The sequence below is a fragment of the Hyaena hyaena genome, unplaced genomic scaffold (assembly GCF_003009895.1).
Source record: "Hyaena hyaena isolate Hyena2069 unplaced genomic scaffold, ASM300989v1 scaffold_366, whole genome shotgun sequence".
Lineage (NCBI taxonomy): Eukaryota > Metazoa > Chordata > Mammalia > Carnivora > Hyaenidae > Hyaena > Hyaena hyaena.
In genome coordinates this window covers 1,706,275-1,733,995 of record NW_024080999.1, presented here as the reverse complement: position 1 = coordinate 1,733,995, position 27,721 = coordinate 1,706,275, and the positions used below count along the sequence as shown (strand labels likewise).

The 27,721-nt window shown below is 34.8% G+C and overlaps 1 protein-coding gene across 2 annotated transcripts; it reads left to right on the top strand.

Annotated features, from left to right (window-relative positions):
- The first annotated feature begins 66 nt into the window (after positions 1–66).
- Positions 67–26,922, top strand: ATG3 (autophagy related 3). Of its 2 annotated transcripts, XM_039250361.1 has the most exons (13): positions 67–544; positions 3,407–3,448; positions 7,128–7,177; positions 9,973–10,043; positions 10,260–10,307; positions 11,548–11,655; positions 16,169–16,218; positions 18,472–18,553; positions 21,765–21,799; positions 22,052–22,207; positions 23,160–23,287; positions 24,970–25,038; positions 26,651–26,922. In XM_039250361.1, exons 1-13 carry the CDS (start codon positions 473–475, stop codon positions 26,730–26,732), a joined length of 993 nt encoding a protein of 330 aa, XP_039106292.1. In that variant the 5' UTR covers positions 67–472; the 3' UTR covers positions 26,733–26,922. The 2 variants fall into 2 exon arrangements, with proteins under 2 accessions (XP_039106292.1, XP_039106293.1); XM_039250362.1 differs by lacking the exon at positions 10,260–10,307 and having other exon boundaries at positions 70–544; positions 26,651–26,887.
- Positions 26,923–27,721: the final 799 nt, after the last annotated feature.

The window sequence follows — 27,721 nt, the reverse complement described above, 5'->3', positions numbered from 1 at the left end:
GAGCCCTCCCCAGCGAGCCCTTTCTCGCGTCACGTGTCGGGAGAGTCCTGTGTCACGTGAGACCCAGGTAGCTGCGGAGCTACGGCAAGAGAGAGAAGGGGAAGCCGGAAGGGGCGCGAGTGAAGCCAGCGGGAGAAGACAGCTCCCGAGAAGGCGAGGGGTGCGCGTGCGCCCGCCTCTCCCTTCAACTCTCCCCTAGTCCCCGCCGCCCTTCCTTGCGGCCGGGGGATACTCCTAGGCCAGGTCCTCCGCGCACTGCCTGGGTTGCGAGCAGCGTGCGCCCTGCCCTCGCGATTGGCGCGGCCGCCCCTCCCCCTCGTCCCGTCCGTCCCGTCGCGTCCCGTCCCCTCCGGTGCCGCCGGCCGGGTGCAGATGCGCGTCGGCGGTAGCGGGGATTTTTTCTGACTCCCGGTCCCTGCCCCCGCTGCCTTTCCCTCCCCATCGCGGGGCCGGCCGCTTCTCCGGCCCCAGGATGCAGAATGTGATTAACACGGTGAAGGGAAAGGCACTGGAAGTGGCTGAGTACCTGACCCCGGTCCTCAAGGTAAGCCAGGCCGGGCTTGCCAGGGGCTGTCAGGTACACGCTCAACTCCGCAGGGACTGGTGAGGGTGGGTACAGGAAACGGTGCAGCCCCAGCGGAGGGCTTACCCAGCTGTTCTCTAGGGCTTTCGGGCTCTTCAGGTAAACTTGGGCATTGCTGTCGCCACCCGTCAGAACTCAGCGCATCTGGGTACGTCAAGTTGGAAGGTGGTAGGCAGCTAAGTAGTTGAGAATGTCAAATCTTAGCATTGGAAGTCTTGTGAACTTCTTAAACGAGGGTTTTGCTTGTCTATTTAAAAACGAATTGAATATTTGGTACTAAAGTGACATCTGTCACTATTCCCCAAATTTCATAGTCTCTTATGATTAGGAGTTTGAAATAGTAAGTTGTGACTGAAGTCTCATCTTGTTAGATCTCAGAGGAACAAGGGGACTTGCAACATTATCTCTAACAGTACTTTAGAGCCTAACAGGCAAAACCTCCCTTTCCTGAGTTTTTTTTAAGTAGCCGAAAAACTATTTGTAAATCTTGGACTGCGGTGATTACAAGGAGCAGCTTGACCCTGCTGGATAGATTTTTTTTTTTTTTTTTTTTTTTTTGCATTGTCAGTAATACAGCGTGTAAAGTAAAAGTGTTCCCATGCTGGTTTTAAAGTAGTGGCTTTATTTTCAAAGATAAGTTTCTACCAGTGCATTTAAGTTTTGATAAGTCTTAAGTTTGTTGTCATTGTAACTTTTTCCTTTCTGATAAGTGAGCAATGAGAATAAATGAATAGTGAGTTCTTGCTTAAGTGCTTTTATTTATTTTTTTAAGCTTTCAATCAAAATCTTACAAACCTTACGGTGGGGATGAAATAGCCTTGGAAATGGTTGGTTCTCTTTATTCCAGAAGTTATTCTGGTAGGCTAAAAATAGTGGATAGTTTTACGTTGCTCCCTTTCCATGACAAAGGGAAATGTTAGTTCTGTACTTACTTTTTAAATTTTTATTTCCAAGTCTGATTTTAAAATGATACTTTGAGCCAGGTTAAAAAGGGGGGGGGGTACAAATGAGAATTCCAAGTTTGCTAAAAACATACATACATTTTTTTTACTGTGAAATCTCTCATAATTAAAAGTACTCGTTTAACTTTGAAAACAATTTTGACATTTGAATCAAATGATTCTTATACATATTATGTCATTTTTCAGAAATATGTCTACCTAGGTATTGCAGAATTTAAGTAATACATGATTGTTAAACTTTTTCCAAGTAAGAGAAAAAGAGTTTCCAAATTAAATATAAAACTGTTGTTTTATTGGCCGGTTGTATTTTATTGAACTTATAACAGAATTGTATTTTGAGGAATCATTTTACGTATTCTCCAAACTGGAAAGCGTTAGCTTGTCAGGATGTACTTGTTAGTGTGTATTTTAGTAATGAGGAAAGCAGAATTACTGATCCTTTCCTTGCCTGTCCCTGTTTACAGAGAGAATCCTGTAGTTTCCTACTAGGCATAAGAAGGCAAGGAAGAAAAACCAAATCCCTTGGAAAGAAACAAAGACTTAATCCTAGCAAGTAGAAATTAAGAAAAGTCTTGGTACAGTAAAGGCCAAAGTCCTCACAATGAGCATCAAGCCTCTCTCCTTGATTGGTAGAGGCCCTTATCTCAACTACTACTTTATTCCTTGCTCACTTTTGTTTAAGCCCGTCTGTCCTCTTTGTTACTCTCTTGCCTTGTGTTTTTGTATTTGCTGTTCTATCTGCCTAAAATGCTCTTTTATAGGGGCGCCTGGGTGGCTTAGTCGGTTGAGCGTCCGACTTCCACTTAGATCATGATCTCATGGTTCGTGGGTTCGAGCCCTGCGTCGGGCTCTGTGCTGACTGCCAGCTCAGAGCCTGGAGCCTGTTTCGCAGTCTGTGACTCCGTCTCTCTCTGACCCTCCCCTGTTCACGCTGTCTCTCTCTCTCTCTCTCTCTCTCCTGGAAATAAATAAAACATTTAAAAAAATAAATAAATAAAATGCTCTTTTATAGCCTTGTGGCTTGTTCATTTTTTTAAGGTCTCTGCTCAGTAGTCACCTATCAGTGAAGTCTTTGTTTTCTTACCAACCTATTCTAAGTAGCCCTATCTCTTCCTCCACCCCTGACCAGTTTCCTCTCTGCCTCATTTTTCTGCGTGGTTTTCATTACCATTTGGCTTTTCTCCCTCCACTAGAGTTTAAATTCCTTATGAGAACAAGGATCAGTTTGGTCTATTTTATTCACTCCCGTAGCCCCATTACTTATAGTGCCTAGCACATACTGGTTTTTCGGTAAATTCGTGTTGAATGAATAATGCTCATAAATGAATCCTTTCATTTTTGTAAACTGTACTACTAAATCTTACATTTAACTTAAAATTTAGAAACATTTGGTAAAGTGCATCTTTGCTTTGAAGGAGAGAATACTGTATCTTGGTGATGTAATGATGGGAAAGAACAAAATAATTTATGACCTCTAAATTTGGTTTCTAATATTACTCTATTAAAATGAGATGTTGGAGATGTTGGCTGAATAGTAAAATGTCTAAACATTTTAAAGACATTCTTAGTGTTGTTTAAAATAAAGATATGTGGTTATTTCACAAAATTATTCTAAGGCTTAATGTATAAACCTTTGGATGTTTTTCCAAAGAGCTTTGTTCTATTATAGCACTGGTCAAATTGCATTGTAATTATTTCATGTCAGTTTCCTTCATTAGACTTGTATATTTTTGAGGTACTAGTGGTACATGCTTTTTTGTATCTCTTCCTTTGCCTGGAAGAGTGTGGGCAAATAACTTGCCCACAGACATTTTTAATTTGAAAGTGGAAGGGTATAATATGTTTTCTTTGCTCTTTCTAGGAATCAAAATTTAAGGAAACAGGTGTAATCACCCCAGAAGAGGTGAGTGTTAAAGATATTTTGAAGCTATTATGTTTTACAATTCTATTAAACTGTGTGGCTTTTTTTTTAAATAAGAAAACATCTTAAAGTTTAATTTTGATTTGATTAAAATTATTCTTTTGACTATATTGGCGATTTTATAGGATTTCTCCTTCCCGTAAGAGAAGATGATGTAACTTCCTTCTCAGTTTGCCACTTCTCATATTTCTGTGTACTTCCTCTTGATTTAGAAATGGTGGGAGAGGGAATGGAAAATATTCTGATGGTCACTTACCCTTCATATTTCTGTTTTTTGAACCTGTGCAGGGGGCTCTTGTGGTGTTTGCTGTGTCATGCCTTTGTCTACATCAAACATGAGTTTTCATGGCTTTTCATTTGGAAACTTTGGCTTACTATTTGTATGTTAAGATTTCTTTCAGTATTTAACTTAAATGTTTTATTGCTACATACTTAAGGCTGATTTTTTTTTCTCACAATTCTTTCACTTTTTCTTCTAACCAAGTAATGTTGAGTCTACCTAATGCTGAAACTGATGGCTATTTTATAGGCCAATTGTGTTTTTTTTGAACTTTAAATATAGAATTAGGTTTTGAGGAATCACTTTACTTGTTCACTGAATCTATATGATAAAAATGTTCTCTCTCTTTTAGGTAGTTTGTTTTGTTATCCTTAGAGGAATAGATACTGTTCTAAAAGTCCTTTTACATTCCAGTTTCATGAATAGTTAATGGTTGCATCAGACTTACTTTTTAGTCTTAATAAGTGGCAAAAAATTTAAGCTTCACCTTTAACTTTCATTAAAAATACCACTCATTGGCAATAGAACTTTACTTACTGTTAAAGAACCGTTTTGAATTGGGCCATGTTTTGTGATCTGGCTGTTGCTAGAAATTCTAAGACCACACCTAAGAATTTATTGATCTTTCAGTTTTCAATTGTGATGGAATCTCTTGAGTACCAAATCCTTGTGAGTTCTGAGAATGGTGTGCTGAACTGATCTTTTATATTGTCTTTATTTTTAGTGAAGACACATGGTGGTATACAAAGAACCAAGGAGATTGGCCTTCTAGACTCATTTCTCTTAATTTCTCCTTTTCTGACTTGGACCAATCAGTTAAGCTGTCTAGACACAGGCCTCACGTTTCCTTGTCTATAAAATGAGAGGTTTGGGCTGGACATTCTCTAAAGAACTAATTCTACCTTATGCACCAAGAGTTTAATATTTTGAGTACCACATAAAATTAAATTTTTATATTCTTAACTTTCTTGCCAAACAAAAGTATAATTTAGACATAGCTCTTAAAACTATCTGAAATCAAGACCAGGGATGAAAGTATGCTATTCTTCCACTCTTTGGCTTTATCTGTGGGAGGATGACTAATTGGTAAATAGATAGTTGGAGTTAGAGATGCAAGTCTGTGGTCATTGGATAGACTTAAGCTAACTGTTTTAAAACAGCTACTAACCATAGAGTGAATAACTAACAGTTATACTCCAACAGAGTTGTATCATTAAGTGGCTTATGAATTTCCTCTTTTAAAAAATGCAAGGCAATAATAGCTCAGCTGGGTACCAACCACATAATGCTAGATTGAGATAAAGCACAGGTACAGAGTTAGATTAGAGCGAGTTTAGAGGAGGAAAATAAGACATAATTTGCTTCAGATAAATGATATACTGAGTTGATCTATTTATTTGTTTTCTCTTACTGTTTTTGGGCTTCTGGCTGTTAGTCTCCAGCTTTCTTTTTGTTTTCATTGAGAGGTATTGGAATTACTGTGTTTACAAAGAGGGGTAGGTGTTATACAGAATTGTCTGACTAAAATTACCTTAATATACATGTGTATGACTTGATTATCAATAATAGAATAGCTTGAAGGATAAAGTTGCTGACTAAAATGTTAATATTCTATCTTGTTGGAATTATTCGGTACAGTACAATATTTAATCACTGAGAGAAGCTACGGCTTGAGAAATTTGAGTCTGCCTTACATTTTGTTTCATTTGAGCATATAAAACATGCAATAATGGCAATTGCCATTATAATGAGGATAAATGTATACATATATTAACTATCTGTACAGTTCTTTGTTCCTTTATAGCTTTTCTTACCTTCTAGTGTTTTTTAATTAAAATTTTTTTTATTTTTTAAGTAATCTCTACACTTAGTGTGGGGCTTGAACTCACAACCTCAAGATCAAGAGTTGAATGCTCTACCAACTAAACCAGCTAGGTGCCCCTATTATTTTTTTAATAGATGCTACTGGAGGTGTCATGGAATAAAATATTAGAGTCAATACAATATCATTAAAGGATTTTTAAGTTTTTAACTGTTTGTTTTGCTTGCATTTTGTTGAGTTAATACTTTTTCAGTAATAAATAGCTCCTGATAACCACAGAGTTAATGGTAGCATTTGATTACAGTGACCTAATATGCTTAAAACTTTGGGGAGGGAGTATTGTTTTCATTTGGGTTTTTGTCTTTACCTAACCTAGTTTAAATAATAAAAAGATTCTTTAAAATGAAAGACCAGAAACATTTGAAAAGTTGCTGTTGGGAATATGCTGCTAAGTCTTATCTTGTTAATGTATCTTCTCTAGGGAAATTACTCTTAGAATTCTTATTTTATAGAATTTTACTTTCTTAAATGAAAATAGACTATTAGATATAGACATTGTTTTCTCAGAAAAGCATTGGAAGATTAAAGATAAGTATTTTTTTGCCGTGTAATAAACCATGAACAAAACATTATTTTAAGTTAGAGCTGTTGTGAAATAGAAGTAATTGAGAAAATCTGTGCATGTGTATTGCTTGAGTTGGGACACTGCAGTTATGCTTAACAGACTTTCATTTTCTGCTCTCAAGAATAAGGAAGATTCCTGTCTTACAGTAACATCAGTTCATGCTCATGTATAATGGAAATTCTCAAAAGGTTAAACTCTTTCTTTCTCAGTCTATTTTTTATTTCTGAAGAAAAACAGACTTGTACAGTGTTCAACCTGCCGAGAAAGTCCAAGGTGTTAGAGGATTCAATTTCTTCACTGTGTTGGTGTTTTCTGAGTCAGTCCCAAAGCTTCTAACTTTTTCTCCATTGTTTGGCACCACATTTCTCATTCTTGTTAATGTGAAAAAGCTTTCAAAATGGGCTGTTATCTAAATTTTTAAAAAACATATAAAGAGAAGTGTGCACTATGATGTAATAAACTATTCTTACATCACAGACCTGTATCTATTTGGTAATTTTTCTCAAAGATCTTCATTGAGTTTTCAGCCACTAGCAAGAATCTCTCTTCATCTTATTTATCCATAAAATGTTTTTGACATTTTAAATCCTGCAGTGTTATCTTTGTTCATTTCATGATACAGTGTCCTTTTGGCATTATTTAATACAATGATAAAAATTGAATTTAAAATAAATAAATAGTAAAAAAAAATAAAATAAATAGCACTCAATACATTTTTTCTTCCAAAATTTAAACTTTATGGATGTAAAATATTTTGCGTTTTAATAGTAATCAAAAATAAATCATCAGACTGGTAGAGCAGGTTTGGTGCTGTTTGTGTTTATGTGATGACTGGGTAACAAGATTACACAGGATGATCACTTAGCTATTTCACCATCTTAAATTCAGTGATGTTCAATTTTTCTTTTTCCTTTTCCTTCTGAATCCTAAATAGTTTGTGGCAGCTGGAGATCACTTAGTCCACCACTGTCCAACATGGCAATGGTAAGTAATCTCAAGTGAGGAGTAGAAAATTAGTAAAAGGTATGACTTCATAATCATGGCAGTTTGCAAAATAAGTTAGGGCATGAACTTTAGAATGACCAGTTTAATCCTCTTCTAGTAATTTTTTTTTTTTGTTAAGCGGTGTGCCAGTGATACTTCAAGTTAAATAAAGGCTGACAAATTGAGTGTTCTTCCTATTTTGTTTTGCTCTATAAGAATAAAAGATATTTTTGAGATAAATGTCTTGCTTTATTAGTATTCCATTTCTTCATAGGGTCTAGGTCTGATCTTATGGTGGATCTTTAAAAATTAATGTTCAGGCATTCAATAAAATTAATGTTCAGGCATTCAATAAATTTGACCATCTCACTTTGTTTTAACTAAAATGTTTATCAAATATTTTTATAACATTAATAAACACAGACATTTTACAGAGTCTTACATTTTTTAATCTTAAGACCTTCTATTCTAAGATTCAAAAGTATGTTCCCATTTTAGGAATTAGCTGAAAAGGTAAGAAGGTTCATGATGCTCATTAAAGTCTTAACTGGAAATTTGCTGGTAATAGACTTTTTACATTTTTATTTTCCTATTAATACTTTTGATTATAAAATTAATTCAAGCAACTTAGCAGATATCATAGTATATTTTAGATATTCTGAATAATAACATTTTAAAACAAATGCTGTTTCAGTACTTTCAGGTACTTAATAGTAAACCTACCTGCCTGTGGTTGAAAAAGAGATCCCAATACTGGCAGAGCTATTTTAATTAGGCTAGAATTGTTTTGGAATTATCATTTTGTTTGAATACAAGTGGCTCATCTTGTTCTTTTTTTCTTTTTTGTTTCTTTTTTCTTTTTCTTTTTTTTTTTTAATTCCCTCAATGACACTTTTACAAATGTTGAAAGATGTAGTTTTGATTTGGGAGCAAGCGTTCTAAAATTAATAAAATGAGAACTGGTAATGTTTTCCTTCTTATCTAAAGAGCTTAAATAGTTAAAGCTCTTTTAAGCCAAAATTGGACCTCTCTTTTATCTGTGGCCTAATACCTTCTTAATTTTTATATTTGACACATACCCAAAATAGTTGTTACTGTTTTTTGTCAACTGCTCTTTATCTTTTAGAACGCTGTTTTTTAATGTACAAAGAAAAGCCATAATGTCAGGTTTATTTTTATGACCTCATCTTCCTTACAGGTATTTCTGTTTCATATGTAGAATTGAGTTAATATCATAGCAGCTGTCTGATAATAGTAAGGGTGATTGGTTTTTTTTGGATTATAAATTGTCTATTAAAAGTATATTTATCTTGATTCTAGTCTATAATTTGTAAATATTTTAAATCAAATAGGTATATAAAATTTAAAATAATACACATTTCATAAAAGGAACTAATGTAGAATTTTCTTTAATAAAATAGATATACATTTTCCTTAGGTTTCTTACTCATAGTCCTTATTTGTCTAATTAGTTCAGATATATGATTTATAGTATTGTTATAGAGGTTTGGTATATGGACAGGCTGTTCCTTTAGCAGGTAGTTTATAGTTTCACTTTATGAAATGTTATGGTTGGAATCATTTTATAATTTTTAATAATTTATAATAATTGAAACTTACAACTCAGTTATACCCTATTCTAGTGTCCATACACTCCAATAGTCATACTGACTGAATAGCTGGGGCCAAAGGAACAATTTATTTTAAACCTATGCTAGAAACAGAGAATTTGCATGTTACATTTTCATGTCTACAGGCACCACCATGACCTTGTTGTATATTCTTCACTCAGAACCTCAGGCATTATCATTTCATTGTTGAATTTGACACTTGAGAATGGTCTAAAGAAGCCTAGGAGACTACTAAAAGATAGTAGGTCATTTCCTGGCTTTATGTATGCTCAAATGTATGGTTTAAACTTTAGACTGAAGCTTTGATAAGGCAGTAGACTACCAGTTTTTGGTTCCATGTTTGTAACAAACCATATGCTGCTCCGGCTCTGGTCAATTCCATTAGGTGACCCATAGAAGAATCTGAAACCAATTCTTCATAGTCCAGAGTAGCTGTGAGAAAACAGAAATGGTTATAGCTGACTCTGACCTACAGAGGGAATAGTTTAAGAGCATTTTGTGACTGTGAGCAACTGACTTCTTTAAGCTAAAATGGGGATGGATGTTAATATTACTCACCTCTTTCAATTCTGAGGAGTAAATAAAAATAATGTATATTAGAGTTTTAAGTCTTACACTTAAAAAATACTCGATAAAAGGATTTTTTTGTTTTCACTCATTATTTTTAACATTATCATCTTGTAATTCAAGGCATCTTTTTTCTCTTAAGTTCCAATTTTATAGAGTGGCGGGAACAAGGATCTTGCCAACCACCTACTTTGTTACGTAATGTCATGCAACTGTTTTTCTTTTTTGCCTCTTCTTGGTTTGAAGATGAGCAATACTTTGGAACTAAAAGAGATCATACTCACTAAGGAACAGCACTTTCTTTTTGTTTAGAGGCAAACATAATAGTTGTTTAGTAGTTCTATATTATTCTTTTTTCTTTAATATGTAATCTAAATTCTGTTAAGTCTGTCTGCATCGCTTAGTGTATTTTACTTAGAATGCTATGTCTTTCCATTCCCTAACATACCTCACTTCACAGTATCCTTCCCTAACCAATCCAAAGACAGTTTTCTCAGGAGTGTGGATTGTGTAGTTTTGGTATTTATGTGTGATAGCTTCTGTTCTGTCTTTGCCTTTTAAAATAATTTCATATTTGGTGCTTTTTACTCTTTAAAGGGCTACGGGAGAAGAATTGAAAGTGAAGGCATATCTACCAACAGGCAAACAATTTTTGGTCACCAAAAATGGTAAGAATTACATTGTATATATCAATAAATTTTGCACAGAGTGTTATATTATTTAAAAAAAAAAAAACCTTAATTTATGCTTGAACCCATACTTATAACTTCTCTCAGATAGTAATTTGGAAATTTGATGAAGTGCTATGTTTTCTTTTGCTGGAGTATTTTTTCCTTATTTGATTTTTACCTCCTTCCTTTTTGGTACTTCTTTTTGCCAAATAGATCCAGTTGTATGGTGTGGAAGAAAAGGACCCAGGCAAAGTTGGAAATGTAATGGCCTTTTTTAAAAGTTGACTTCATAATCATAATTTTTTTAGCTATTTGATTCTGATCGTCTTAAACATTTGTCATGAAATATAAAGTTGATTATTATCTTTGACATCTAAAAGCTCCAAGCTAAAGATTTTATTATCCATTGTGTCCTTGAAAGATTGCCTTTAGGTTTTCTTATTTATGAAAACAGCATCAGAAGATTGTTATAGTTCCTGTCTAATCACAAAACAGCACGTTGATTTATCTGTTACAGGAAAGGAAAATAATGTATAACATATCAGGTTTTCTTTCCTTCCTATGGCATATATTATATTAAAATTGGTCATTTATATCCTGCTTGTTTTTTAAAGAAATCAGGAGTTTAATAGCAGTTTCTTGACTCTGCATCATTGTGTTTTTACCTTATAAATGTTCAGTTCTAGGTTTATGTGGATAATAATAACTGTTAGTTGATACATATGCTATATGAAAAATTTGGCTCCAGTATTATAGAAAATAGTAAAATTCAGCTAATGAATTTTACACTGGCTTATCCATAATGAATAGCTGGAATTTAGGTATGAATTATGAAATACATAATGAAAGTTACTGTAGCATTGCAAACTGGAGGTCACCTCTACTGCCTCTGAGAATGCCAGGTGGTGCCTTCATATTTTGAGAGTAAAGCCATTAAAATAAGGTATTATGATGCATTAGCCTGAAGTTGAACAGTGTCATCTCTGACTTTAGCCTACTGTTCTTCACAGACCCATCAAGGTAAAGAATACATAGAAAATTTCAAGTAGAGGGGCACCTGGGTGGCTCAGTCAGTTAAGCATCTGACTCTTGATTTTGGCTTAGGTCATGATCTCATAGTTTGTGGGATTGAGCCCCATGTGGGGTTCTGTGCCAACCATGTGGATCCTACCTGGGATTCTCTCTCTCCCTCTCTCTCTGCCCCTCCTCTGCTCGTGCTTTCTGTCTATCTGTCTGTCTCTCTCTCTGTCAAAATAAATAAATAGCAAAAAAAAAATTTTCAGTATAGCTTTTCTACCTGTGTTCTGACAAAGCTATTTAGGGAGAGATAAATGTGATCACTAATGTGTCTGATGAATATAACTCTTCAAACTAATTTAAGCACTTACTAGAAATGAAATACAGTATTTCCGTAAAATGGAATAAACTTTATCTTTTTTCCTACTGGGTTTATAGGAAGCAGATTATGTGCTAGTAACTGTGTTTGTCACTTTTTTTATAGTGCCATGCTACAAGCGATGCAAACAGATGGAATATTCCGATGAATTGGAAGCTATCATTGAAGAAGATGATGGTGATGGGGGATGGGTAGATACTTACCATAACACAGGTGAGAGGAGAATAGAATACTGTATTTTAGCTTAAATTGTTTTAAACTCTTAAAATCTTTTGTAACAGCATTGATTTAGAAAACAACAACAACAAAAGATACATAAGGCACAGTTGTCCCAATAGACTTTTGCATAAAAAACAGCAGGAAAACAAATTGGAAAAATAAGAAAAAGTGCCCTTGGAGAACACCAAATTTTGATAGTACTGCTACTTCAATAGCAATTTGAAAACATCTGTATCATTTTCTTTATTTCTAAAGGAAGAAATAAATTGCTATTACTGAATAAGCATACTGCTTTGCTTTGGAATTCTTTATTTATGTGTCATTCCGTTACTATGTGATGAACTTTAGTAACTACACTTATATTTCTTTTTCTCAGTGACCTGACATTTAAAAGTATTTAATAATAATTCATTGAAAAACAAGCACTGTATATTCCATGAAGGTAGATATTCATTGTTGAATCCTCAATATCTATCATAGTATCTGATACAGAAGTTGTTCGATAGATTTTTGTTAAAGGAATTGACTAAATTTAAGCCTTTCATAAGTGTATGTTTGCAGAAGTTGTAAGTCTAAATATGATTTTTTATTCCAAGTCCTAAAAACCTATTTTGCCACTATATTTATTTAACTATTTAGAGATAGATTAATACGTTACTGTAGTTAACTACCATTTATCACTGCGACGGCAGCATTTACTAATCAGCATTTACATAGTTATATGGAGTTACATAATATACAGTTACATGAATTAATTTATGTAACTTAATAGTTAACAATTAACAGTTAATTTACATAGTTATGTAAGTACCATTTATGGCTTAATTTTTAATGGAGAAAATGTGTTCTGAGTTTAAATCTAGGATACTAAAAATAAATTTTTCCTCCTAAGTCCTAGAGAGTAGCAGGTGTTTCAAAAGTAGTAGCAGCGCAGGGCTTCTCAGCCTTAACACTACTAACATTTTGTAGTTATGATTCTTTGTCGTAGCATTTCCTGTGCATTGCAGAATATTTACCAGTATCTCTGGGTCCTGCCCTCTAGATGCCAGCAGTACTCGCCCGATTGTGGTAACTAAGAATGCCTCTAGACAGTGCCAAGTGTTCCGTGAAGGACAAAATTGATGCCATCTTTGAGACCCATGAAGTAGTCAGAGGGCTAAGTAATCTGCACAGGAAAAATTACCTTGTTAGGTCAGTTTTTCTCTACTCTTTAAAAGGGACACTGTCCTGTGTTTCTTTTTGGTGATAGTAGCATAGATTCAGTGCTTGGGCTTCTTCATTTGAAACTTGTTTCTTTTTCTTTCTTCCAAGATTTTATTTAAATTCAAGTTAGTTAACACATAGTATAGTATTGGTTTCAGGAGTAGAATTTAATGATTCATTACTCACATATAACACCCAGCGCTCATCCCAACAAGTGCCCTCCTTACTGCCCATCACCCATCTAGTCCATCCCCCCCACCTTCCCTCCAGCAACCCTCAGTTAGTTCTCTATAGTTAAAAGAGTCTCTTATGGTTTGCCACCCTCTCCGGTTTTAACTTATTTTGCCTTCCCTTCCCCTGTGTTCATCTGTTTTGTTTCTTAATAAGTAAATATGACTGAAATCATATATTTGTCTTTCTCTGACTGACTTGACTTAGCATAACACATTCTAGTTCCATCCTGTTGTTGCAAATGGCAAAGACTTCATTCTTTTTGATGGCTGAATAACATTCTGAAACTTGTTTGTTTCTTAATGTGTTGAATGTTAATGTCAAGGCCTTGAGAAAATATGGTTTAAAATCATTTCAGGGGTGCCTGGGTGGCTTAGTCAGTTAAGCATCTGGCTTCGGCTCGGGTCATGATCTCACAGTCTGTAAGTTCAGGCCCCACATCAGGTTCTGTACTGACAGATCAGCGCCTGGAGCTGCTTCAAATTCTCTATCTCCCTCTCTCTCTGCCCCTCCCTAGCTCACACTCTGTCTCTCTTTCTCTCAAATATAAACATTAAAAAATTTTTTAAAAAACCATTTCAGAAATCATCCTCTTTTCCCCACCAAGTAGTGACATTAGACTTCTTTATTTTTTTATCTTTCCAGAATTGTTCAGCTGCTCTGCTTTAGTTTTCCTGTGCCTGGAAGACCAGGGCAGCACCTCTGTAGGAAAATTGTTGACTAACTAAAGCCATTAGTTGTATCACTATGTTTCTGATGTCAAGTAAATGAGCTATTCTGTTATCTGGTTGTATTCTATCCCATAATCACTAGCTCAAAATCTAGGTGCATATTTACAAAGGAATTCATTACAGAGAGAAATAGTTATCAGTATGATTGGATTCATGAAAGTCTATTAAAGAATATCAACAACTGAAAAGATATTTGCCTTGCTGGAGAGATATACTTAGAATTTTAGTTTAAACTATATCTTGATCTGATTAAAACACTGCTTCCAGTGGACTCAGAAGGCCATGTGCCTGGTTTCTTAGTTACCTTAGTTCTCTTTGCTTCATCCTTGCTTCTTATAGGTTTCTTTTATTTCTCTTAGCCCTTGTATTAGTTACGGTTCTTTAGAGAAACAGAAACAATAAAATGTGTATATAGATATAGATAATAGATTATAGAGGTAGATACAGGTATAGATATGTAGGTATCTGTAGATTTATTTTGAGGAATTGACTTTAGTGATTGTGGTCGCTAGCAAGATTGCAGTTTATAGGACAGACTGGCCAACAGGCTGAAGACCTAAGGTAAGGGTTGATTGCTTCAGCCTGAGTCTTAAAAACAGACTGAAAGCAGAATTCTCCCCTTTGCCTGAGTACTTCAGTTATTTCTTATAAGGCTCTTAACTAATTGGATGAGACCCACCCACATTATGGAGAGTAATTTACTTTACTCAGAGTCTACTGATTTAAATGTTAGAGTCTAAAAAATCTAAAAAAACACCTTCACAGCTACACCTAGAGTGGGTTTGACCAGGCACAAACCCAGTAGCCAGGGTGACATAAAATTAACCATCACAGTCTTTGAGAATTTTACCCTCATTAGAGTCATTTGAGCTTTATTTTTTCTTTGTTAGTTCTACGCTTAGAAGAGTCCAGTTTAGTGGAATACTCCTCCATTATTATATTTAGATGAATTGAAGAGGTTTATTTTCTTTGTTTCTATGTACTGGATTCAGGGAATCATTTTGTAATACCCAAGCATGCTAAGATTGGGTCTTATTATCGTTAGGAAATAATCATATCTATTATGTAATAATTTTTAGAAAGATTATGAAGTAAAATCATTGTGCTAAAGCTGTGGATTGTGACATTTTCTATTACTAAAAGTGAGTTATTCTTTGGTTTGGACATGTTGAACAGATACACCAAAGTTTTAGCAGATTAAAAAAGAAGCAAAGCATATTTTGTATGCAATTTTCTTTGCTAGTGTATCTCCTCCTTGTTAAACTATCAAATTAGAAACACTGACATGTTCTCTTTCTCCCTGTCTTTCTGCCCCTCCCCTGCTCATGCTCTCTCTCTGTCTCTGTCTCTCTTTCTCAAAATACATAAATAAGCTTTTAAAAAAGTAGGGGTGGGGGCTGCCTGGGTGGCTCAGTTGGTTAAGCAGCTGTCTCTTGATTTCAGCTCAGGACATGATCTTGTGGTTTGTGAATTTGAGCCCTGTGTCAGGCTCCACACTGACAATATGTGCCTGCTTGAGATTCTCTCTCTTCCCCCGTGTCTCTGCCCCTCCCTCGCCTGTTCTTTCTCTCTCTGTGTCTCTTTAAATAAATAAACAAACTGACATGTATTTTAAATTAGAATTATTATTTAGCTGACTTGTGGTGCTGCCATCTGCTTAGTGCCACCTTCATTGAGACAAGTGCGTTCAAGGTAGTTGCTTAATGGAGTGCAGTGGATGGAGCATTGAACTAAAAGGTAGCAAATACGGATTTGAATCCCAGTTTATTCACCAACTAACTGTGAGACTCAGCAAGTCTCATTCGTTTCTTTATAAGGAGAAATGATGACCTAATTACCTCAAAGGATAGATAGTGTTTGTAAGGATAAAATAAGCTATGGAAACAATAAAATGGAAAGGTCCATATAAATGTGGTACGGTATTACTACTTCTGGCTATCCTAGATTTCTGAAACAAATAACATTAATATCTTTTTAGAAAATTTCAGTGTAGGTTTAAATAAAGTATAAATATGAATCCTATAGTCTCCTAATGTGTTCACCCTGAGAATGAATATATATTTGATAGAGAATTACACAGGGAAAGTAAATGAGTGATAGAATAAATTAATTCATGGTAAAATATCAAATTGGTTTGTTTTTGAATTTTTTAATTTGAGAGGTGATTTTGGTGTTCTTTATTCCTATTAGTGTTTATCTGTAAAATTACTGCTAACATTGCCTTCTTATTTCATAGAAGTTGTGAGAATTTAGGTGATTTTAAGTGTTTATATGTTGCTTGAATCTGGTAAATGGTAGATGTTTACAATTTAATTTCAGTTATTTTTTTGAATTTTAAACAGGTATTGCAGGAATAACTGAAGCAGTTAAGGAGATTACATTGGAGAGCAAGGTACTGGTTAATTACATTTCTACATTCAGTGTTATAATTATTTACATATATATATATTCTTACTCAAACTGATTACCAAACTTTTTAAAATTCTAGTTATTTTTTCTCCTCTGACTTTTTTATACCAACATATCAAAACTACTGCTTCCCAATGCTTATCTTCCTTAATTTGTGTATGATAAAAAATTTTTTTTGAGATTATAACTGGTAAAAATGACTAATATTCACTAATTGGGAAGGCTACTAGGCTAGTTTAAAAGAAAATTTTTTTTATTTTTAAGTAGAAGTATAAAATTTCAGGTAAATAGAGGTTTTTGAAGAGGTTCATATACTTAAGTGATTAGTAGGTGCTGATGATACATTGTTCAAAATTTGTATTTTAAACATTGTCTTAAGTAATTTATTTATTCCCTCTGTAGTTTCTTAACTTACTGCTATTTTGAGTGGAAGTTTTTGTTTTTGAAAATTTAAAGGTAAACTTTAACTTCATCCTGAATATATTTTGACTGAGTGGGAGCTAAATGAGTGGGGTTTCATTGTATGGTTTATTGTGAGGATGTGGGGTGGGGGGGAGTCTGTACTGAGTGGAATTTTTCTGCTTGAAAGTTTTCAGTTAATTCAAATTAACTTTATTATAGAAGCTTTTCATTTCTAAAGAGCGGATGATTGCAGTTGTCTTCATATTTTTGAAATAAATGTTTGAAATATGAAAAATATAAAATGCCTGTATTCTTTTTTCTTTATTATTTTGTTAATAAATCTCTTAGAGAACAGAATATTTGGACAGAATAATTGTGTTTCTTTTGTCCGTATGCAACGTTTGCTACAAGTTTAAGATACTCTTTTTTGTGTGTTTTGTCATTTGGATCTTTTGGGATTCATAACTGAGTCTTAACAGGAAGGGTTAGAAACTAAAACAAGTTTGTTTTTTTAATGTACAGTGTTAACACTTGCTAGGGATTAAGGTTCAGTTCACTGGCCTGAAAATTCAGCCTTTTGAAATTCTACTTTTCGGAGAGTTTGAATGACTAGGAAACCCCAAAATGGCTTTGGCTACTTTAGAAAATCTTGTTTACTCCAGCTGTTAGTTATGTATGCTTCAGCCTTTGGGAATGATAAATGGCAGCATAGTATGAATAGCATTTTATGATAGGTTTATGGTAATTCTTTCAAGAATTTTTTATAAATCCAATAGTGGTTAATATGGTATTGGTATCCCATCTAACATCCTTATGCTCTACTAAACTATGAATACTTAGAATAAAGTACAACTTGAATATATCTTTCCTGTCATTTTCCATTTAGTATAGAATTTATATTATTTTTCATAATTTAATGTTTAGAATATTTGTTGTCCAGACCCAAATATTAATCTTTCTTGTTGATTTCTACTGTATTCTATTTCAAGTTTAATCACCATGACATCCACATGATTAAAATTTCCCTTAATGATCTCTTTCTCAGATATTGGCTCACCTGATAATTACCCAGATGCTATCTTTCTTTTGTGGTTTCACATTTTGATTATGGTAATGATACATACATACTATTTAAGTTTCTAGTGGTAAATCTTACCTAAGTAAAATTGTAAATTAGGTGAAACTAGATATCCATTTTTTTTTTTTACTACATTGACCTCAGATTTTTAGAATATTGATTTTGTGAAATAATTCTGTATTAGGCTTGCCTCTGGTTAGCATTATTCTTTCATTCTAGTGCATATATAGTTTAAAAACTAAACTGAAATTTTACATGTTATAATAACTGTAAAGTCTAATAATATTACTTAATTCAACTGAAGATACTGTTAACAAATTAGAACATAATACTGTTTGATTTATAATAAGGTTAACTTATAAATGTATTGTGACTTATAAATATATACCTTTTTCCTCTTAAATTACGTGTGTAAGTTATAACTATGAACCAGTTTCCTAATACTAGTGAATTGGTTAAATAAAAATAACATTTTTTTTGGAAGTGCAACTGACAGCTGTTTTAAATGGTTAGCTCAGATGATTCTTGATGCTTCTATAATACTTTCTATATTTTTCAGTCATAGCACTTAGCATGTCACTTTTAACATTTGGTTTATGTATTTGTCATCTCCAGTGGACTAGGAGTTTCTTGAGGATAAAAACTGTCTTTACCACTCTTATTTTCACAGTGGTTTGCACTGTGCTGATGCATGAGTGCTCAGTGTTTGAACTAATGGACATATTTAAGTGACTTTAAATATAATTAATTTCAAAGGACAGTATAAAACTTCAAGATTGTTCAGCTATATGTGAGGAGGAAGAAGAGGAAGATGAAGGAGAAGCTGCAGATATGGAAGGTATTTGTGTTCTAGATTTGCTTTAATCACACTAGAACATTGATTTTGGAGTACTTGTAATTGAAGTGGACAAGGATTCAACTCCAATGAGTACTAGATTTTAACATTTAACAGCCAAGGGAGTATTTTGTTTAAACTTAATTAGTGCAGAACTTACCTTGGTCTTGGACTCTTCTACCTTACCTAGAGCATAGCCTTGATAGCATTATTTCTAGTGGGATACATCTTAGAATAAATTTTTAATGCTGGGCATAGCTCTAATTCTTTTCCTTTTTAATGTTTATTTTAGAGAGAGAGAGAGTGTGCCCGCATGTGTGGGCACACACTTGAGCAGGGGAGGGGCAGAGAGAGAGGGAGACAGAGAATCCCAAGCAGTCTGCGTGTTGTCAGTGCAGAGTCGGATGCAGAGCTCAGAGTCACAAACTGGGAGATCATGACCTGAGCCAAAATCAGGAGTTGGATGCTTAACCCACTAAGCCACCCAGGTGCCCCCTTAAAAGCTAATTCGTAAAAACTATTTCAGAGCAGAGCAAAGTTTGCCATGTCTTATGTATTTTCTTTTTTTCATTTAACCAAGTACATAGAATTTATGGCAAGAATAGAAATGTTCCATAGCATGCACAAGTGGAAGATGGTGCCAAGGAGAGTTGAGGCACTATAATAGCAAGTGGTGTTTGCTCATGAGGACATGACGCATAGCTGAATTGCCAGAAGTCTTGACTCAAAGTACTTTTCAGTTTCATTTTCTAAATTAATTTTGAGTCTTCATGAAGCCTAGCTGTATATCTGTTCATGAATTCTAGTAAGAGTTTTGCCCTTATTTTTTGTGGTAAACTCCCATTCTTGGAAGAAATCCAGATGCGTTACTTGTAACCAGAATTGCTCACAGCAACTTCACATACCATCCCAGTGATCAACTTCCATATCTAAATCTCCAGTCCAGATCTCCTGAACTTGAGAGATACTTATGTAATTTCCTTTGCACCTGGATGTCTCATAATTGTCAGAACCACCTTCTTGAACAAATACTTTTTGTATTCCATCTGTCTGAATGATGTACATTTATCCAAGCTGGGGTGGAGGGTAGAAAGAATTCTGTGAGTAAAGCACTGTTTTTAGAGTACAAGTTGTTGACTTCCTTAAATATCTGACAGCCTTTTAGTGTATTTGTTACATTTCCCTTGGATAGAGCTGAAGAAAAAAATTGCTGTGTACAGAATTTTGCTTAAAAAACTGTGTTGATGGTATAGCAGGTAATATAACGGAATTTTCATTCGTCATTCAACAAATATTTATTGGGCAATATAGTATCTATGGTAGCAGGTACTATACTTGGTGCTAGAGATAAAGCAGTAGACATCTTATGGAGCTTATATTCTAGGTATGGGAGACAAACAACAACAACAACAACAAAACAATAGATAAGGAATATACTTTATTAGGTGGTTATAAATATTAGCAAAATAAAGGAGGAGGAAGGAACAGGGAGTCTTAGGCAGGGATGACTGTTACTTAAAATAGGTTGGTCAAGAAAAATCTCATTTGAGAACATGAGTTTTAAGTAAAGCCTGGCAGGAGGTGAGTGAGCAAGCTATTTGGATGTCTGAGGAAGAATGCAAAGGCCTTGAGGTTAGGAACTTGTGTGGCTTATGTAAAATACTGTGAGCAGGGGCGTCTAGCTGGCTCAGTCAGTAAGGCATGTGACTCTTGATCTCAAGGTCAGGAGTTCAAGCCCCACATTGGTATAGAACTTCCTTTAAAAAAAAAAAAAAAAATCCTGTGTCCAGAGACAAGCAAGGGCAGAGAAGTAAGGCATGGAGTCAGTGAGGTAACCTTGGGACTGGATCATATAGGGCCTGGCTTCAACTCAGTGAGATGAGAAGCCAGTGGAGGGTTTTACCAACTCGAAGAGCTACTTAGAATGAGATTTAACATTTTAACAGAATCACTGTAATTGCTGTATTGAGAACAGATTGAAGAGGGTTAGGGACAATAGTTAGGAGGCTGTTTGGATAATCTAGGCAAGGAATCATAAGAGCTTAGGCTCAAGTAGCAACACTGAAAGTGATGAGAAATAGACTTCTGGACATATTTTGAGGGTATTGTCAAAGGGATTTGTTGCTGAGTAGGAAGTGGCATGGGAGAGGCAGAGTAGCCAAGGATTTTTGGCCTGAGTGTCTGGCAAGGTGTCCTCAATGACACCTTGATGAGGAAAATTACAGGACCGAATAGCTCTGGAGGGGGAGTTTAGGAGTTCAGTTTTAGGTGTGTGCTGTTTGCCATGTACATTAGTCATTCTATTGGAGCCATAAGTAAACAGATATTGTGAGCAGGGGTAAATTTGGTCATCAATAACATTTAAAGCCCTTCAGACTAGATAAAATCATCAAGGAAGTAAGGGTGGATAGAGAAAAGACAAATCCAAAAACAGCCCTTGGTTACTATAGAGTTTAAAAAAGAAAGAAAGAAGAAACAAAAAAAGTTGAGATGAAGAACCACAAGCATAGAAATTAGTAAAGGAGAAGCCACTGAAGTGAGAGGCAAAGCCAAGGAAAGTGTTCCAGGAAGGTGGGAATAAATCATCCAGATGGTCCTGCGAGGTCAGTTAAGATGAAAACTGGGAATTTACCCCTGGATTCAGCAAAGAGGAAGTCACTGATGATTTTAATGAGCACACTTTATGCGATTATATAAACAGCCTTCGTTATACAGTGGAGTCACTAAGGGTTCTATAGTATTGTGCCATTTGTTTTTGCTAATCGACAGTAGCGGGGACCAAGCCTTGGCATGCTAATATTCCCTGGCTTTGTCAGGTAAAGTGCCTGCTGCTTTGAAAGTGTGGAGTTAGCCCACTCGTACCTATACGAGATCTTCAGTTAAAAACAAAAGCAGGGGTGCCTGGGTGGCTCAGTCGGATAAGCGTTCAACTCTTGGATTCGGCTTAGGTCTTGAGCTCATGGTTTTGTGAGTTTAAGCCTGTGTCAGGCTTTGTGCTGACAGTGCCAGAGCCTGCTTGGGATTCTCTCTACCCCCTCTCTTTCTACCCCTCCCCTGCTCATGCTGTTTCTGTCTCAAAATAAATATATAAGCTTAAAGTCAATAAATAAGTACATTAAAAACCCAGGATTTGAATGATACTCTGAAGTAATATATAATTTGGTTTAGGAAATCTTCTTCTACTTGATTAATCTTTTGTTGCTTTTTATAACAGAATATGAAGAGAGTGGATTGTTGGAAACAGATGAGGTTTGTAAATTGATTTTTTCAGTTAACTTTTACTGAATAAACTTGTGGATTAATAGTCCTACTAAGTATCTTGATCTTTCCAGTAAACTTTTATTTGTGTGTTTACATTGGTTGTAGCATATGACATTTTAGCTTTGACTTTTAAGTTTTATTTGTTTTTGGAAAAGAATACAAGGTGGGAAAAGTACCTTTTCTAAATTGTCACATTCATACTAATTTTAATGGGTATAAATTTTTCTCTGTTATTATCAGGCTACCCTAGACACAAGGAAAATAGTAGAAGCTTGTAAAGCTAAAACTGATGCTGGAGGTGAAGATGCTATTTTACAAACACGAACTTACGACCTTTATATCACTTATGATAAATATTACCAGACACCACGGCTATGGTTGTTCGGCTATGATGAGGTACAAACAGATATTTAAAATTTTTGGATTTCATTCCTTTGTCATTAGGTCTGTGGGTATATACTATGGTCTTTTAAATTTTAGAAATCATTTGTTTCATAATTTCATGATTAATATTGAACTATGAATTATTCAGTGTGACCATAACACTACTAAGAATTAAACAGAAATAACCTAGTTCATGTTTATTGCTTGGTCCCTGAGGTTATACCTTCAAAATATAAGAGAAATTGAACTTAGTTTGTTGTATTAAATTTTTTGGGTATTACATTCATTGCATGTATAAGGCATTTACAAAATAATCATGTTGCATGTGTTTTTTTTCCTTAAGTCGGATAACCTTTTTTCTTTTTTAACTTATTTACTTACTTAAATTAAGGGGTAACTGAAATAAAAAAGTTGTTTTAACATGTCATTCTTATGACTATAAATGGGAAATTAAAAAGTAAAACAAGATAGGCCCAAAAGATGAGTTTTATAACTCATAAAATGTTTGGCAGCTATGAACTTGCTTTTTTGTGGGATCTTTACTGCATTGGGTGGTGGCTGAAGTCATATAACCTTGGTATTACCCCTTCCTCCTCCCTTCCCTGGTGTGAATAAATTGTAAACTCTCCCCCCAAATAGTCGTGATTCTAAATAAATAGTCTGGAATTCTGTATTGCAAGTGATATGGGAGGGAGGGATATATCTATTTTAAACCTTGAAGTTTAGGCCTGAAATTTTTTAAGTGTTTTTGTTTCTTGAGAGAGAGCGTTAAGCGAGGGAGGGACAGAGGATCTGAAACAGGCTCTGCGCTGACAGCAGCAAGCTCAAAGTGGGGCTCGAACTCACGAACCACACAAGATCATTACCTGAGCCGAAGTCGGATGTTCAACCGACTGAGCAACCCAGGTACCCCAGGCCTGAAAGTTTTTAAACATTGGTTTCAAAACACTTTCTATCATTTCAGCAAAGGCAACCTTTAACCGTTGAACACATGTATGAAGACATCAGTCAAGATCATGTGAAGAAAACAGTGACCATTGAAAATCACCCTCATCTCCCACCTCCTCCTATGTGTTCAGTTCACCCATGCAGGTGTGTGTGTGTGTGTGTGTGTTGTGTACTTTATGTATTTATTAGTTGGGAGTCTGTAAACAAAGTGTCCTAACAGAAAAGTTTAATAAGCAAGTACAATTCTCTTTTGTCTTTTTAGGAATGTTCTTGTGTTTAAATATATAAGAAAAAGGAAAAAGACACCAAAATAAGTTTAATTCATTAAGAGTATTTTTTGTTCTCTTTGTGGGTTTAGCTATAGTATAGATCTTTGTGGCTTTACTGTTTTTAGCTCCAAGAATAGTTTAGAAGATGCTTTTTAGATTAAAAACTACTCCTCACTTAGACATGGTTTGTCCTATTGTGATGAATCTTACAATGAATGTGGAGTACAAAGTAATCCTTGTGTTTTTCTGTGTAACCTATTTATCTCCTTTTATTGGTTAATGAAGGGAGATGTATGCAGAGTTCCTATTTTCCTTTACTCTCCAGTTAAGAGATTTTTAGCCCTGCTAAACCAAGTGTGTTTTATAATTTGGGATTTTCTTTGTGTCATTGTGTTTTCTTAGGGCCAAGAAAGTGAAGCCGGCTCTATATGCATAATTTATTCTGTTATTTCTAATGGGTAACTCTTATAAATCACTGAGAAATTCTGGTAACTATTTTTCAGATGAAAACTTTGGTTTTCCATTGACTATTTAGATGCAACATTCTAGTTTTTAAAAATTCTTAATATTTTCTTCTTATTTTTTGCAGTCTCTTCTCAGACTGTTTCCAATGGAAAGCCTAGTTCATTTTTCCAGTTTATTTATGTCAAGAGTTGTTAGTATTGCTAGCTGAAAAATAATTCAAGAGTCCTTAGGTTTTAGTTTTGAATTATCTAAAAGGTTTTCATTTTATTCTGTTGGCTCCTCTGATGGTTTGAGGTTTTAGGATGATGCTTATCAAGCAGAGACATGTCTCTTTCTTAGCTGTGTTAGAAAAGAGATAAGTAATTTAACTGGTAATTAATGTTCAACATTTTAATAAATGACTATATTCAATGTAATGTAAGTTGGGCAAAAAAGTTGGGGGCCTATAAGGTAAGATTTCAAGTACATTTTGGGCATGGCCATGGGCCACCTCAGATTATGTTTTTGGATTCTCAGAACTCTGAGAATCTTTTTTTTTTTTTTTTTTTTAATGATTTTTTTAAAAGTTTTTTTATTTTGAGAAAGTGAAAGAAAGAGTGAGCCCAAGAGAGCAGGGGCTTATTTTAGCTTATTCTCAGTTAAATATTTGAGCAGTTGAAATCCCAGCATTGTAAATATGTCTTTGGTTTTTTTTTATTAGCTGTTACCACGTAGCTTTTTTGAATTTGCTTGGTATGCTTCTTATTTCTTAGAGCACAAAGCCTTTGTGCCCTGGCATGATTTTCCTTTCTCTGGTTTTCTGCTGCACTACCCCTCAGACTTCTTCAGCCCCCATTGTAGGACAGCTAACTGGTGCCATTGTGTGTGTAACTACCATAGCTTTTAAAATTTAGCCTGGGCTCCAGTCAAATCGTCTACATGACTCAACAAACTGATATGTTGGGGAGTAGAAAGGAGAATATTTTATCATATGACTATTACGTTAAAATTAATTCACTGACAGTAATAAAGTAGATTACTTCATAGATCAGAAATTGCTTTTCCTATTTTGATCTAATTGCTAATAAGACTTATTTATTCTTTTGCTTTTAGGCATGCTGAGGTGATGAAGAAAATCATTGAGACTGTTGCAGAAGGTGGGGGAGAACTTGGTGTTCATATGTATCCTTACCTGCGTATGTCATTAGTGGCACATTGACTCCTAGGATTTTTTTTCTCTTTGACACATGCAGTATAATGGTAAAGGCACAGTACCTATAACTTGTTTTAGCCCCTCATATCTGGAAGTCTTAATGGGAGTCTTTATTTAGAAAATGCCATCTTGTGGTAGTTATGCTTTGTTCAGGTGATTAGCACATGTTCCTTTGTGCACCTGTCAGCTCTGCCCTAAGACAGAACCTCAGGTCAGTATGTGTTTTTTAGGCAGCAGCTTGCCAATTGCTTTTGCTTGTTGAAGGGGCAATGGCTAAGAGGATATGAGTATATAACCATTGCTCTGCATGGAAAAGAAACTCATTGGGCATAATTTATTGGTGAAAGAAGAGTGACCTACTAATTTAGAAGATAACACATGAATATCGTTTCCCTAAGTATGTTTCCAATGTAACTATTATAAAAAAAATGTGCTTCTCATCAGGTAAAAGTTAGGTTGTGTTATTCTGAGGTCTCTGAAACAAAGAATTCAGCTTAACCAATAGGCTAATAAAAAGTAAAGCACGCAAAGTATATTGCATATATTCTTAAAATATAGTATCTTTTTATTTTAAAAGCAGCTTTTTTATATCTTACTATGGTTTTCCTACTTCGTTCTCTCGGGTTGACAAGAAGAATAAACTAAGTAAACTGCTGGGTCCTGAAATACATGTACCCATAGCATGGGTTATCAAAAGCAGCTAAAGTCAATGAGGTAGATGCCAAATAGTTTGAATCAGCTTGGTGCTAGATTGATCTAACACTTGATGGTTCATGCCACTCAGTGTTGTTAGATGTAGACTCTGAGGGGTCACCCGTCTTGGAACTATAAGTCACCTACGAATTGTTAACAAAGTGTGTCCCTCAGAGGAACACTGGACTTATTTGATATGGATATTGAAACAAACCAAGAACCTTTGGTCCAAACCAGACTGACTCTTGAAACCCTATTACACATAACTTTAGCATGCATCTCTGTGTTGGAGACTGAGTAGCAACTTGTAAGACTCGGTGTTTAATAATTGAGTCATCAGTTCCCCCAATAAAAATTAAGGTCTTAATATTTTCAAGTGCAGTACAACATAGAAAAAAATTTCAGGATTTTATTAAAGACAGTCCAGTGTAGCAGATTCTATGGCAAGTATATATACTAACTAGAATCTGTCCTTTTGGAGGGATTCCACTTAATTTTTTTTTTCTCATTTGGTTCAGTTCTTTTATATTTTTTACACTATCTTATTTTCTAACATACTCTAGCAAACTAATAGGCAGTAAAGGAACCATTTCCCACTCATTTAAACATGAACGACCTTGTTCTTACTTTTATATCAAAAAGTGGGTTCATGTGAACTCATTAGGAGGTTTCACATGTAAATATTAAATGGGAATAGGTCAAGTAGTCTTAAATTTACAGAGAACCTCATATTGAATAGACACAAACTTGCATGAGTATTTTTTTTCATATAGTTAAGATTTTGTCTTATTCTTTTTTCTGAGAAATTGCTTAATAAGAGTAATTACAGTCTTAGCTTAAGTCTTAGCACTATTTACCAATCTATTTTCCTTAGCTAAAGACCTTTAGGTATCTTCTAATTTTCTTGAAGTTCGTACAAGCTGTCATTCCAACAATAGAATATGACTACACAAGACACTTCACAATGTAATGAAGAGAGCATAGAATTTATCCTAATTACTGGTTCTGATTTTTAAAGAATTAACCCATAGATGTGACCATTGACCATATATACCAATATGTACAATTTCTCTAATAAAGGGACTTATATGTTTATGCATTAAATAAAAAAAAGTTCCACTACCAGCCTTATTTGTTTAATAAAAATGAGTGTAAAGAGACTGTTTTTCTTGCTTCTTATCAAAAGGTTATAGCAGTATTTTCTTTAAATAAGAGCTGTGGAAATGGGGGTATCTGGGTGGCTCAGTTGGTTAAGCATCTGATTCTCAATGTCAGCTCAGGTCATGAGATATTTGTGTGCACGCTCACTTGCTCTCTTTCTTTTTCTCTCTCTGTCTCTGTCATTCTCAAACATTAAAAAAAAAGAACTCTGGAAATTGCATGGTAGAATATTAGAATGTAAAGGGATCTCTTGGTTGTATCACATCAGCATATAGATCTGGGTGTAGAAGTTCAGACAGGTCAAATGCTTTCTGCTGTGGGACAGTCAAGGAGTGAGACCAGAATGCACATTAGGATATTCTCTTTATACTTTGCCTTTTGGCTCTGTTCTTTCCATTCTGACATAATAGAATGGCTAACCTTGTCTCTAAGGAAACTTGGGGTTTTTTTTCTCATTCAAAAACTCTCTCCTTACTTTCAGTGCCCCTTTACTTTTTCCTTTTTCCAATTGTAGTACAGTTCTTTTTATTGCAAGGACATCTCCATAATAAAGTTAATGACTTGGTAGAGTTAAGATGCTGTCTGATATGGTGTAATACGGAGATACAAACTTGAGCATCATCTTCTAACATACTTCAGATATCCTGCCTTGTTCGTAAAGCCAGCCAGCTTTTTTCCTTTCTTAATTTAATCTTCCAAACTGATTTTACTGAAATGTTCTAGTTTTGAATACCTTTAATCTAAATGATGTCCATTCTTAGATATTATCACATAGTCAACATGTTTTCCGAGTTAAGT

Bases quoted from the DNA above. Each gene is read 5' to 3' on its own strand.
- ATG3 (XM_039250361.1), top strand. From the start codon at position 473: ATGCAGAATGTGATTAACACGGTGAAGGGAAAGGCACTGGAAGTGGCT. The intron at 3,449-7,127 runs GTGAGTGTTAAA...AATCCTAAATAG, and splicing joins GTGTAATCACCCCAGAAGAG to TTTGTGGCAGCTGGAGATCA. The intron at 10,308-11,547 runs GTAATGGCCTTT...CTTTTTTTATAG, and splicing joins ACCCAGGCAAAGTTGGAAAT to TGCCATGCTACAAGCGATGC.